The sequence below is a fragment of the Puma concolor genome, chromosome E4 (assembly GCF_028749965.1).
Source record: "Puma concolor isolate L17-30 chromosome E4, mPumCon1.1.hap2, whole genome shotgun sequence".
Taxonomy (NCBI): domain Eukaryota; kingdom Metazoa; phylum Chordata; class Mammalia; order Carnivora; family Felidae; genus Puma; species Puma concolor.
In genome coordinates this window covers 62,861,154-62,876,095 of record NC_141683.1, presented here as the reverse complement: position 1 = coordinate 62,876,095, position 14,942 = coordinate 62,861,154, and the positions used below count along the sequence as shown (strand labels likewise).

Sequence of the window (14,942 nt, the reverse complement as noted above, 5' to 3'; positions counted from 1 at the left end):
CTTAACTGACTGAGCCACTCAGGCGCCCCCAGAAAACATTGGATTTTAACCATACCTTTCTAATACATATAAAAAGACAGTAGGATGAGGCTAATCTCTGTAACCAGTCAACAAAGATATTTTCTAAGTGCATGTAAAATAAATTATTTTAAGCTAAACATTGAATAATATGCCTGTAATAAACAGGGACATGTTGGATATGACTATTTATCTGTCAGGTATAAAATAAGATAAAAGCTTAGGTCTTCTTCAGAGATAGATGGAGGATTGATAGAAAAACATAATTCTTTTTATAACGTTTTAATGTTTTGTTTTGTTTTTGAGAGAGAGAGCGATCGGGGAGGGACAGAGAGAGAGGGAGACACAGAATCTGAAGCAGGCTCCAGGCTCTGAGCTGTCAGTACAGAGCCTGACGCAGGGCTCAAACTCATGAACCGCAAGGTCATGACTTGAGCCGAAGTCTTAACCAACTGATCCACCCAGGTGCCCCAAAGAGACATATCATTATTAGTGGGAAAGTGACATTCCACAAACTATATGCAGGCAAATATTTTTTCAGCTGATTTAGGACACCGCGTGCAGTTGTTTGTTGTATCCTGAAATGGGGAAACTATAACATCCCCTGCGGGGTTGCGGTGGCCCAGCTGTGTTGGTGCTGGGTGCATGTAGTGTTGAGTGGATGGATGTTACTATTACTACTTGTTGCTTGATGTCTGTACGTGGTACCAGGGCTTTTGCACATGTGGCCATGGCCCCCAGCACAACTGTGAAGCCATTCATGCCCTTGGCCTTCACTTGGAGTTCCCTGATACAGCGATGGGGACTCTCCTCCTGATCTTTCGGATACTTGGTGCCCCCTTGCTATGTGAACAATCCCAATTGGTTTAAATATCACACTTTATTTGTGGGCCTGGACTTGACTCAGCCACTTTAGGTCGTGTGTTGCTACTGTCATGTAACATAGTATCTGGTATATATCAGGTTTCTGATATTTATCTGTGTATATCAGATATATATGTGGTATATATCTGGTATACCTGGTATATATCAGTAAAGGTTTGCTGACGGAAAGTTTCTGTTCCTTTATAGAATAATTATAGGCCTCAATAACTAACTGTGGAGGCTCTGGCTGGACCATCACAAAAGCCCCATGGTCCTGAAATCACAGTCCTTGGGCTAAAGTACCAAGTAAATTAATGAAGTCCTTTGAGGGCAGTGGCTGTGCACTGTGGCATCGAGAGGTCAAAAGGGATGGTCCCAGTGGTCCCCTCCCATACACCCAGTGTTCCCTCAAATGGACCAGTGGCCTGGGGCTCCAGCAGACCTGAATGAGAACAGATAGGGATCTAATAAAAAGGAAACAATGCAATGCAAAGTAGCGATTGGTTGCGGGTCAAATTTCAGGCACGGTGTTCCAGGCCAGGAGGTGAGAGCCAGCTGGGGTCACAGAGGGTTACAGTTGTTTCTGGTCAGAATAAGAAGGCAGGTGAAGGCCTGCCTGGAGACACTTGTTGAAGATAAAACCTGAGGCAAACACCAAGACCACCTTCATTCTCTTCCTTCCAGAGATGAGAAGATGCTTCCCTCAGTGCTGCTCAGTCTAGTGCTGTTGAAGGGCATGGCCAGGGAAAGTAGCCTGGATCTGTGTTGTCAATTGACTTGTGTCCCCCCAAAAAAGACATGTTGAAGACCTAATGCTCGGCCCCTTAGAATGTGACTTTATTTGGAAAGAGGCGTTTTGGGGATATAATTAGTTAAGATGAGATCACACTTGTGTGAAGTGGGCCCTTAATTCAACAGGACTCGTGTCCTTATGAGCACAGGAGAAACTGAGACACAAACGGGGAGACTCCATGTGACAACAGAGGTGGGCCCGCGGTGGAACATCAGACATTGCCCAGAAGGTGGGAAGAGACAAGGAAGGACTCTCCCCTGCAGGCTCCCCTGCCAGCACCTTGATTCTGGACTTGCCATCTCCAGAACTGAGACACAGTAGACTTCTGTTGTTTTAACCGATTCACTGTGTTACGGCAGCCGTAGGAAAGGGACACTTCCCCGAAGATACACGCTGCTCTTCATCCACCTGGGAGCACTGGCAGCTGTGTCTTTGGGGGACACCGGGGCACCACACCATCTGTGCAGATGTGGGTCTCTCCAGTTGCCAATGTGGCAACCACCCACGTTGGACATTGAGAGCCCACTCTACCCAACTGTTCATTCTCTGGGGCCTGTAACCATTCCTTAGATGAGACTATTCCAGGGTGGCTGGAGGCCAAGGAAATCTGCCTGCACGCTAGCCCCCCCCGCCCCGGCCTCCCCCCCCCCCCCCCCCGGTCCTGCTCCAGCCCCATAGCCCCTCTCGACATCCTGCCTCAGGGCCCAGGTTCTCACTTTACCTTTTCCCAAGAGTTACAGGTGAAGCTCATATATAAACCACTCGTCCTTTCTGATATCCTGGAATATATCCATATGCCTACAGTGTTTCATCTTCCTCTGCTCATGAAGACAGTGACCAGTAGGCCACCAAGAATTCATCCTCTTCGTTAATATTGAATGTCTGAAAACAAAATAGCTACTTCATGGAACATACGCATATGGGTCTGTTCTTTTAAAGAAGTGGAAATTTAGAAGAATTTATTTAAGTTTAATTGCATTCAGGCTTCCAGTTAGGGAATGAAGAAGTCACAGGAATAAAAGGCACAGTGTAGGGAATACAGTCAGTGGTGTTTTAATAGTGTTGCATGGTGACGGCTGGTAGCTACACTTGTGGGCCTCACAGTGTAATGTAGAGACTTGTTGAATCACTGTGTTGTATACCTGAAACTCATGTTTCAAATCTACTGAAATAAAAATCAATAAATAGACTTAATGGCATTCAGTGGATTATATGTTTGTTTTGAGAAGTTGTAAATGCATAGTCCTGAGGCAGCAATATGGAACAGCATGACAATTATGACACGTCGTGCTTAGGACAGTTACTGAAGGGATGCCTAGGTGGCTCAGCCGGTTGAGCGTCCAACTCTTTGTTTCATCTCAGATCATAATCTCATGGTTTGTGAGTTCGAGACCCACATGGGGCTCCAAGCTGACAGTGTGGAGCCTGCTTGGAATTCCCTCTCTCCCTCTCTCTCTGCCCCTCCCCCACTTGTTCTCTCTGTCTCTCTCTCTCTCTCTCTCATAAATAAATAAATAAACTTGAAAAAAATTAAAGAGTTACTGAAACTTAAGGGCACCCGGGTGGTTCATTGGTTGAGCGTCCAACTTCGGCTCAGGTCATGATCTCACATTTTATGAGTTCAAGCCCCACATCAGGCTCTCTGCTGTCAGTGCAGAGCCTGGATGCTGCTTCAGATACTCTGTCCCCCTCCCTCTCTGCCTCTCCCCTACTCTGTCTGCGTGTCTCTCTCAAAAATAAATCAAACGTTTTTAAAAAACTAGATTTAGATCTTAAAATGTGTTTTTGGGTTTTAACAGTAGTTTGAGTGACCTAGTTTACCATTCACGGTTGCGTTTTTGTAAGGCTTACATAATCGTTGCTTAAATTAACCATCAGATTAAGAAAGGCCAGTAGAAGGGGCGCCTGGGTGGCTCAGTCGGTTAAGTGTCCGACTTCGGCTCAGGTCATGATCTCACGGTCTGTGAGTTCAAGCCCCGCGTCGGGCTCTGTGCTGACAGCTCAGAGCGTGGAGCCTGCTTCAGATTCTGTGTCTCCCTCTCTCTCTGACCCTCCCCTGTTCATGCTCTGTCTCTCTCTGTCTCAAAAATAAATAAACATTAAAAAAAAAATTTAAAAAAAGAAAGGCCAGTAGGAGGCCAAATCCAGATTAATCATGAAGAGGGATAATGAAGAAGCAAAAGCAATTGAAGGGTCAAGGGTGAAAATAACGAATAGAAAGGATAAGAGAGACAATGTCTTGTGAAGGAGAGCTGTAATACGAAACAGGATGACCCTTTTATTGATTGCAAATCTGTATGAAAATTTCTCTAAAAGAAAAAAAGTTTGGTGCACGTATCTCACCATCCGGGTGGTAAGTGATGGAGCCGGGATTTGAATCACATCTGACTGGAGAAGCCACAGTTCTTGTCTCTTGTGGATACTAGAGCCTCCTCTCACCAGGTGCAGGTGTAATTCTTATGATTTTCCTTTTGGATTCTTTTGAGAACAAAGTAACTCCTGGAGGGTCTTCTGTGCACCACGCTAATGTAAATATTTGGCCTCCCCGAATGCCATTTGTGATCAGTGCAAACCATGAGTATTGTTGCTGGTAGATGTCTGATTGCACCTTCAAGGCCTGGACTCTGAGGCTGACCAGGATGTCCTTGATCTCCCCAGGAGCCGAGGTGACCTACATGAACATGACCGCCTACAACAAGGGCCGGCTGCAGTCTTCCTTCTGGATCGTGGACAAGCAGCATGTTTACATCGGCAGTGCCGGCTTAGACTGGCAGTCACTGGGGCAGGTAATCCTTGCACATCACATGAACTCTGAGTTCCCTCGGCATCAGAGGTGCCAGCTTCATAAAGCGCTTGGGCACCCATAGTGTGGCTGTGGGAAATAAAACCTACAGCATTTTTTATTTTTAACTGTGTAGTTTTAAGAGGCTGGCCTCTGTTTAATGCAAAATGAGACACCTTCCTTGACAGCATCATCCACCCCAAATCCTACCCTTGTGTCTGTGCTTTTGTAATTCAGATGCTACCTCCAGATTCTGGAGAGCAGGATGGCACGTGATTTATGGTATCCGGGCCTAAATGTTCAGCATGGGGTCACAGAATCTGTGAGACAGAGGAAAACATAACTTCAGCGGAGGGTAGTATGTTTGAGAACAGTAATCGTTTGTGTTATTCCTTTAATAAATATATTAACATGAGGATGTCATCTTCCTCTTTGTGAATAGTTCGCTTCAAATATCTTGAAGGTTCACTTGATAAATCTGTAATGTTCAGGTATTTATTTGTGCCAGCGCGATCCACAGAGGATTGCAAATCACCTTCTTCCCACCAGTCAACTGATGACGGGAAGTTCTCCGTCCTGGGGTGCATAGGAAGACTGGCCGGTCAACCATGCATGCTAAGCGGCCCATACGTGCTTTTAGCTGAGCTCTTTTAATATTCAGATCACTGGAATTACCAAGTGAATTGTACTGCATTTCTTATGGGAAAGAAAGTAGGGATGTACAGATAGACACAAGGCCGTAACTTGTAAAGAAAGACATCACCACATAGGATAAATCTGAGAGAAGGTAACTTGATATTTGTACTGGTGGATTCAGGGATTTAATTATCCCCCCCCCCCCCCCGATTTCCACTGTTGTCCTCTTGTCCTTAAAATGCCACACCTTCCTTTCTTTGGGTTCAGGCAGGTAACAGTGGCAGCTGTAAAAGAAATATACAGCAGGCAAACTAAATACTAAAAGTCCACTTACTTCCCTCTCCAGGGAATAGACAGTATAGAGCCAAAGTACAATCTATCTAAGGTTGTTTTGTTTAGTTTTATATTTAAAGGATAGTCAGTAATCCAGTCTTGAGGGTCAAACCACTGTTGTTTCTTTTTTTTTTTTTTTTTTTTTTTATTTCTTTTTTGAGAGAGAGACACACAGAGTGTGAGCAGGGGAGGGGCAGAGAGAGAGGGAGACACAGAATCCAAAGCAGGCTGTAGGCTCTGAGCTCTCAGCACAGAGCCTGACGCAGAGCTCGAACTCACGAACCGTGAGATTATAATCTAAGCCAATGTTGGACACTTAACCAACTGAACCACCCAGGCACCCCAAACCACTGTTGTTTCTAATAATACAGTCTCCCCCCAGCAAGAAGGGAACACTGGAAGAAGATTTTCTGATCAGTTTTAGGATGCAGACACCATCCAAGATTGGCAAAACATGGTTTATTTTATATTTGCTCAGGAAATTTGAAGGCACTATCTACTGATATAAAAATGATTCTGAGCAAAATAATAGTATCCATGAACAATCATGACAATAATAACTAGCTTATATTGCATGCCAGGCGCTGTTCTAAATCATTTAAATGAATTATTTACTTTAAACCTCACAGTGATCCTATGATGGAAACACTATTTTTGTCTCCATTTTAAAGATAAGTAGACCTGAGCCCTGAATTGAATTTCAGTACTAAATCTTTTAAGCCAATTCCTTTCAGTATTAATTCTGTTAATGAAAATATAAATTTTGATTTAACATATCTGTGTGATAGCCCTTCAAGCACAGATATAAAAAATATGGGTTATAGCAACTTTGGCTTACCTCAGAAACCAGAAGTAAGTCAAAAGCAATATTAAAGCCTCATGAATTCAGAGGAGTTAGATAAAAATAGTCTAATTCATAGAAATATCTGAATTCATCTTTTATTAATCAGTAAGCATCTTTTGCCCAGAAATTTTCGCTTGGTCTCCTATAATAAATAGGTAAAATCAGTTCTATCACAATACTGATTACATGTAAATTCTGCTTCTAGGTGGTTTTTAACTTGAGAATCATTTTGCCTTTTTTTTTAAATGCACTTCCCCACCACCAAATTGTATTTCCTTTGTCATTAAGCAATGTTAGTTGAAAAGGTTTAAAGTTCCATGAATTCCTTTTGACTGGGGTTTGAATTATTAAGGTTTAATGACATTTTTCTCCAAATGTTTGAGCAAGTTATCTTCGTTTCCTTTTACTTCTTTCATTAGGCAAATGGACATGAATAGTCAAGTGTTGGTTTCCCTGCTTGAGGCTTACTCCTTGGTCTCTGATTTTTGCTGTGTGTTTTCTAGGAAAGTAGGCTGACCTTTTAATGTTCATTCCTTGCTGTGTACTCATTTGGAAATGGATCCTCACTGTGAAATGGCAAGTCTTCCCCACAAAACATGGTAAATGCAGATGAAGGATGGGTGGCACGTTATTTCCTATTAGTCAAATGAAGACTTGAAACCATCTTGGGATCTCTGCTTGCTTACACGTTGTGAAGTGATAGTTTCCCTTCATGTATGGAGAAGACCAGACTTGCCCATGAGTCAGAGGACAACATGGGACAATACCAGGACCCAGCTCTGTTTCACAGCTAGTCAAGCACCTTTGCTAAGGAGCAATCAACTCTTTGCCATTCACTTAAATGTCCTTCTCAGTAGGAACTGGAGAATTGCAGCCTCTCTATTATGCTGTTTTGTGAGCTGGGCCTCCAGATCTGTCCCTCTGACCCTGTCCTGTCGCATAGCTGGTTTGTTCTCAGCTCATAAGCCAGGTAATGAAAGGGAGAATAAACAGAATGGACTCCTGAGATTTCTCTCCTTCAAAGAGACCAGCTCAGATATACCAGCAGAGTTTACTTTTAAAAACCTAAATGGATATCATGGTGCATCTTAAGTATGGAGTAAGTGAAATAACAGGTTAAAAAATAAACTTATTTTTTGATCCATCATAAATTCACAGAAAGGAGGACTATGAAAAGGTGCTCAGCACTCTGTTAAATAACAAAAATTCAACTGAGTAAATTCAGGGATCAAATTGGCTTTATTCAACCGTTCACAATTAGTAAACCAGGAGCTCTGCAGGCCGTAGAAAGGGAAAAGTTTTTAAAGGAAGAAAGGGAGGGGGGAAGGTAATTATTAGCAAAGAATGAATTATTTCAAGCAAAGTCACCTCGCTAAGGGTAAAAGGAGAGATCTCTCTGGTGGATTATTTCACTAGTGCGGACCAGGTAATTCCATATTGGCTGGTTAAATGTTACATTCCAGAGTGGTTGAAACTGCAGTTAAATTAGATATTAAATCTTGGTTTGGATTTAACAAACCATTTTGTTAAGTTGGTAACAAACATTACCACTTATGTTTATGGATTTAACATAAGTGACTCCATTTTGGGCTTCCTTTTTAACAATTCCAAACATCTCCATGAAGAGAGGGCACATGAAGTGTCATATTCACCAGCTGTCCATGGAAACAGTCCTTGGAGAGCACCCTTGAGTAGAATGGAGAAAAGGCTGGAATGAAATGTATACATTGATGGCAAATGTTTAAGCCATCAGTGTTTTCAGGGCACATGGACTGCTTTTGCAGAAATCTGCATTGTGATGCTGGTTGTAAATTTAATAACAGGTTAAACTCCACCGAGGCCAGGGAATTGGGAGGAGGTGAATGGAAGAAATCTTTGTTATTTTTTACAAAAGGCCAGTATGTATGTGCTAGGCACTGTGCTAATAGCTTCAGACCTGATTCTTCAGTTCTCATAGCAACTTAAGGGTGGCTATTATGGCCATCTTCCAAATGAAGATAATATTGGAAAATAAAAACAGAACAGATGCTATTCTGTGACTCTTCTCTCCTGTAAAATAGTAAAACACTTTCTAACCTGTGTAGGAATCAGGCATTTGGAGATGGCTCTCCTCTTCTTTAGATTTATGGTCAAGTCGGTAGAGTCCATCTGGGACTGAGGTGGAAATCGATGCAAAGTCGTCATTTTCTGCTAAACCCAACTCTTAAAAACTAAAATAAATCTCAGTCCTCCTTTAACAGTCTTTCTCATTTTCCTCTCAGAAGAGACTATACTCTTGGATGAGGTTGGAGACGAGATGTAGCTGGGGAGGGGACAGGGTTTAAAACTCTTCTTCAAGAACAGTTAGCATCCCATCAGCTTCCCTGCACCTATGTCACCTGCTAAGAGGGTTCTCTTTCAACACCCACCTCCTTTCCCCTGCCTCTCTGCGCTTCCACAAAAGTGCTGTTTCCTACCTTGTCCACCCCTCCCCATAGCACTCAGTATTTGGGATCCCATTATTACGCTTAATCATCTACCTTAAGTTAGGTTTCCTTTCAACTGTGCTTGGCTGCGTGGGATTTTTCTTGGTCTGCCTCAGTGTGGCATAAAACACTGCTCAGCAGGACCCGTACGTGAGAGCAGATTTTCCTTTGAACAAAGTTGTGTGTGAGGCTAACAATTACATGAAGAATTAGAATGCATTTTCCAAGCGTCAAATTCAACCTCTTTCATCAGCTTTATATTTTGTGAAGTTTTCTAGTGCAATCAGATTATTGTTACTAATTATTACCTTCAATGTATGGCAAGTAGGAGAAATAATAATACTAAAAATCAAAGCTTCATTGTATTGAGGGCTTTCTCTGTACTAAGCCTTCTTTAAGGATTGAAAAAGTATGAATTTACTTAATTCTCACGATCACCCTTTATTGTAAATAATACCATCATGGCTTTATTTTAGAAAGGCAGAAAGTGAGGCACAATTAAGTGACTTACCCAAGGTCACCTTCCAGGAGGTAGTAAGGCTAGAATTCATATCCAGGCAGTCTTTCTCCAAACTCCTCACTCTTCTTTCACTGCTAATAATTTTAAACTTTTTTTTAAGTTTATTTATTTATTTTTGAGAGAGAGAGAACACAAGCTGGGGAGGAGCAGGGAGAGGGGGAGACACAGAACCCAAAGCAGGCTCCAGGCTCTGAGCTGTCAGCACAGAGCCCGACGTGGGGCTTGAATCATGAGCCGTGAGATTGTGACTTGAGCTAAAGTCAGACGCTTAACCCACTGTGCCATTAAAGCACCCCTCACTGCTAATAATTTTAAAAAATAAACTGCATGGAGCACCTGGGTGGCTCAGTTGTTTGAGCGTCCTACTTCAGCTCAGGTCATGATCTCAGTTGGTGAGTTGAAGCGCCACATCAGGGTCAATGCTGTCAGCGTGGAGCCTGCTTCGGATCCTCTCTCTCTGCTCCTCCCCCACTCGTGTTCTCTCTGTCTCTCTCAAAAATAAATAAACCTTTTTTTTTTTAATTTTAAGAAATAAAAAATAAATTATATTTATGAAAACTCATTCTCTTCCATGATCTTGCTGTTTCCTAAGCTATAGATTTCATCTCACTAGCTCTTTTAAGAAAAGGTAACAATACTGTTCATCAAGAAACCCTTGGGGCGCCTGGGTGGCTTGGTCGGTTAAGCGGCCGACTTCGGCTCAGGTCATGATCTCACGGTCCGTGAGTTCGAGCCCCGCATCGGGCTCTGTGCTGACTGCTCAGAGCCTGGAGCCTGTTTCGGATTCTGTGTCTCCCTCTCTCTCTGCCCCTCCCCTGTTCATGCTCTGTCTCTCTCTGTCTCAAAAATAAATAAACGTTAAAAAAAAAAATTTGAAAAAAGAAACCCTTTACTCATTCACTTCTTTCTGATTGCACACCCACGATGATATGATGGCCACAGGTTGGCACCTGCTGTTGCTTGGTACTGAGTTCTGCAGACTCTCTTAGCCTCTGGGTTGAATTTCAAAGACTAGGGAGTCAATATGTGTGCTTCTGTATTCCTCTCCCCCATGGCTCAGGGTGCTCCCCCGGAATCCACGGCCACCAGGGAATCCTGTGGGAGGAAAGGGATAGCGCCACAAGCTTTTCCACAAAGGGGTCTGGGTTTGTGAGTCTTGGGAGTGCTTAAAAACACCATGGAGGAAACAAAAAATACAACACTAACAAAACAAACAAAAGATTAACGGGTGTGTGAAGTAGGAAGAAAAGGGCACAGCAATCTTTAAACCAAGGGGCTCTGGAAGGTGTGATGTTGAAGTACAAGAAGCAGGAAGGAAAACATGAAAATCACATTTTTAGAAATAGTTACATTTATAATTTTTGAACATACCCTCTTGAATGAATAGTAGACGGGAGTTCAAAGCAGATTTCCATAGGTTCATTGGTCACGAGAATCTGGCAACTCTGAAAAGGGGAGATTTTTAAATAATGTTTTATTTTTTATTGTTCTTAAAGTTTATTTTTATTTATTTTGAGAGAGATAGAAAGTGAGCTGGGGAGGGGCAGAGAGACAGGGAGACAGAATCCCAAGCAGGCTCCGCACTGTCAGAGCAGAGCCGGACGTGGGGCTCAAACTCATGAACCGTGAGTTCAGGACCTGAGGTGAAGTCAAGAGTTGGTTGCGTAACCAACTGAGCCACCCAGCTTCGCCTAAATAATATTTTAAAATGCATTTTGAGCAAACAGGAATAGGCCTGTTTAAACTCTGTTAACATGTGTTTTAACCTTAATCCACCTTTGTTCTGAAAAGACCTAAAAAGGAGTACATTGAAACAGGCCGGTTCTCATGGGGCACAGGAGCCCGGTGACCTTGCTGGTGACGAGACCATCAGTGACCCGCACCTGGGTGGTGGCACAGCAGTTCAGCACACCCACACACATCCGGTGGCTCCGGTGGGAGATGGAACCCGCCAGCCCAGGCTCCGCCTGGAATCTAGAATCACTAAGGCTGTTTATCTTGGAACTGGAAATTAGCTCAGAGAATAATCAGTCTAGTGTTTCCCAAGGTGTGTCTTAGGAAATGCCGTTCACTGAGAAGGGGACTCTACTCCCTGAGAGTGAGAAGCTATGGGTTTCATTTAAATAGGTTTCTTTTACTGTGGGACTCCTCAGAGCCATTAATATGCTAATGTGCTCTGAGAATCTCTAAGAGGGTAGGAGAGGATGAACCCTCATTAAACCCTTTTGGCCATGAACTGCTTTCCACAGTTAATTTTGTGGATCACATACTCCTTGAAGCCTCTGTGTTTCCACAAATGCTGCTCTAAACCAGTATGATAAGTTTAAAAAATAAATTGCATGAGATGCAATTTACCGATGAGAACACTGAGGTGAAGGGCTGGAGGGTTGGGGTGGGTAGATGTTAGTCACTTACCCGCGACCCCTTCATCCCTTGTGTCAGGATTTAGGACTTAAGGACTCTCAGGCCTTTTCACTACACGTGCTACCTTATGAAAAATATGTGATTCCAAATCTGGTAATTGTAGGGTTCTGTATCCTTAGCAACAGAACAACTGAACAATGAGAAGACCAGGGATTACAGTGGTAGAGGTAATCAACGTGGCTATTGCACATTTACTCTATTCAGGAAACTGCCCTAATCACGGCAGAGAGTTTGGGAAAAAAATGACAGAAACCTGCAAAAACTTTAGAATCCAGTTTGAAAAACAAAATATTTGAGCATTCTTCAAGGGAGCATGACTACCCAGGATATTTGCCAAGTGGGCCAAACAGCCTAATTTGTGGGACCCAGTATGAGATGAAAATGTGGGACCTCTTGCTAAAAAACTTATCAAGAGGGGCGCCTGGGTGGCTCAGTTGGTTGAGTGGCCGACTTCGGCTCAGGTTACGATCTCGCGGTCCGTGAGTTCGAGCCCCGCATCGGGCTCTGTGCTGACAGCTCGGAGCCCGGAGCCTGTTTCAGATTCTGTGTCTCCCTCTCTCTCTGACCCTCCCCCGTTCATGCTCTCTCTCTCTCTGTCTCAAAAATAAATAAATGTTAAAAAAAAAAAATTAAAAAAAAATTATCAAGAACTTCAAGATGGTGACAGTAGAGCTGTTACCCCAAGCTCAGGGTCAAGGTCAGGGTCCTCTGTGTTCCACAGCCCGAGGCCATGAACCCTGGTGCTGAATGAGTAGGATTGTCAATGAGTACTTTGGGGACTTGGGGAGAGGAAAATCCCCGCAGACTAAACAGTAAAGGCCACAGTGAGATGTTGGATGTTGAGCTGACCCTTAAGGGATTTGTGAGCTGTGACCCTTAAGGGATTCTGGGCAAATACACAGCACTGGGAACGAGTGTGGTGTTAGAAGACCTGTGAGCAATTTCTTGCCAGCCCAGGATGTTCTAGTTGCAGAGCCCTTGTACCCAAGGCTAGGAAAGACACAGATAAACTCAGGAAGGCCTGAGATTGCCCTGCACAGGGTGTGTGTGAATTGAGTCCTGCAGGCTACAGGGGCCACTGAGGATCGTGATTGAGGCCAGGACCTGGCAGGACTGGAACAGACCTTGACAAAGGGCATGGGTGGAGGGGTGACAAGAGTGGGGAGACAGGGAGCCTATGGCCAAAATTAAAGAGAGAAGTGACAGGATTGGGTAATGATGGTGGGAAGGCAGATTGTGTCAACTTGATGCCCAGTTGTTTCTTCAAACAGTCTAGATGTTGCTGTGAAGGTTGTTTTGAGGTGTGATTAACATTTAAATCAGTAGACTTGAGTAAAGTGGATTATTCTTCATACTAAGGGTGGGCCTCACCCAACCAGTTGCAGCTCTCAAGAGCAAAGACTGAAGTTTCCAGAAGAAATTTGGTCCCAAGACTGCAACATAGACACCCTGCCTGAGTCCCTACCCTGCTAGCCTGCCTTGTGGATTTCAGACTTGTGAGCTCCTACAATCGCAAGCCAAGCCAATTCCTTAAAATTCTCTCTTTGTATCTCTATCTCTCTGTCTCTATCTCTATCTCTGTCTCTGTCTCTATCTCTATCAATCTCTATCTCTATCTATCTCTATCTATCTCTGTCTATCTCTGTCTCTCTATCTCTATCTACCTATCTATGTACATATAGATATAAGATCTCCTGTTGGTTATATATATATATACCCTGTCAGTTCTGTTTCTCTGGAGCGCTCTGACTGGTACACACAGGGACTATGGGAGCTACAAGGAAATGGAATGGACAGACCTGGCAAAACGCTGCATCATAATGACTGATGGGCCATAAGGAATGAGCCAGAAGGAACAGTGGGCTTATTTCCAGCCCCTGGAAGTGGGCCCACTAGAGAAGGACCAAACTGTCAACAGAAATGGGGAATGTCAGGAGAAAGGGGCAGTTTTCATGTCCACTGGACATTCGGACAAACAGAAAAGGGATTGGCTGGTATCTGTTGCTTTTTGTCTAATATCTTGAGCACCTGAATAATGATGGTTCTTTACTGCCCCCAAACTACTGGTTTCATCTGTAGCTGCTAGTTCCTGACAGTGACCATTTGGTGAGATATTGAGCAGAGTCACACTCCCTCTGCTCACCAGGCCGGGTCACTCTTGGCAAGCCTCCATCAGGTTGAGGTTGTGCCTGACATTAGCAATGAGAAAGAGAACTAAGGTTTAACACACCTTTGGTTCTGGCACCTGTCCCCTTTTCTTTCAGTTAAAAGGACAGAGGGAAGAGGCAGAGTTTGAACACCCAGGGGGTGAACCAGTGGGCAAGAGGAGGCCTCTGTCCCGTGGCACATCTTGCCAACCCCAGTCAGTGCTGGCGCTGCGCCTACCTTTTCCCCTGAATTTATGAGTTTCTACAGACATGCTTAGCTCCTAGTGGAACACTGGTAATGCCGGTAACCAGATGTCAGAAGCGAAATAAAAACGAACCAAAGCAAAAGGAAACTCAACCAGAAAAGCAACAGAGAATAATTAATATTCCTTGGGCAACACACAGTGAAGGCAAACAAAGGATTAATTCTCGCAGTGTTGATTTAGAAGATTATCTGGGCTGCTCAGAAAGGTCAGGTTTGGGTGCAGATGCATTCTAAAGTAAATGGGGCGGGGTGGGGGGTAGGCAGGTTCCTTACAGAGGAAACAGATTAGCAGGCCACACCTTCATTAACAAAGTCACGATTATTTTCTACAATATTTACAGGAACAATTTGGCAGATGGTATTGTTCAAAAGAGGCGTAAGTAGGAAATCTCTTTCCTAGTCTCCCTTGGGAGGCATTCTTACAAAGCCAGTTTATTGTCTCTTATAAAAATAGTCTCAATTTGTGCAATTAGGTGAAGAAATAAGAGCATCACTTTACCCTCTCCTCTCTGCCTTTGCTAAGATGGGGCTTAGTAAGTCCTTCCAAGTGGAAATTCTTTATTTCCAAAAATTTCCCTCACATGTCCCTCCAGCTCCTACTCCCTGAATAAATATGTTCTGAATGGCATGATAATCTGAGATCTCTATCATGGCTCCTTATGTGATATGTCTCAGGTCTTTATCCTGGCCACTTTTTATCTATATATAATCCCATTTGGCTAAAGTCCCTCTTAGAATATGATGGCCAGGGTGCCTGGGTGGCTCAGTTGGTTAAGCATCTGACTCTTGATTTCAGCTGGGGTCATGATCTCACAGTTGTGAGATGAAGCCCCGCATCAGGCTCTGCACTG

The 14,942-nt window shown here is 43.6% G+C and overlaps 1 protein-coding gene across 4 annotated transcripts in view; it reads left to right on the top strand.

Annotated features, from left to right (window-relative positions):
- PLD5 (phospholipase D family member 5) overlaps positions 1–14,942 on the top strand; it is a 423,767-nt gene that overhangs the window by 304,132 nt on the left and 104,693 nt on the right. For all 4 annotated transcript variants that reach the window (XM_086694252.1, XM_086694254.1, XM_086694255.1 and 1 more), the window contains one exon: positions 4,334–4,461. In XM_086694252.1, the coding sequence (XP_086550378.1) occupies positions 4,334–4,461 (128 nt within the window). The remainder of the gene's footprint in view (positions 1–4,333; positions 4,462–14,942) is intronic.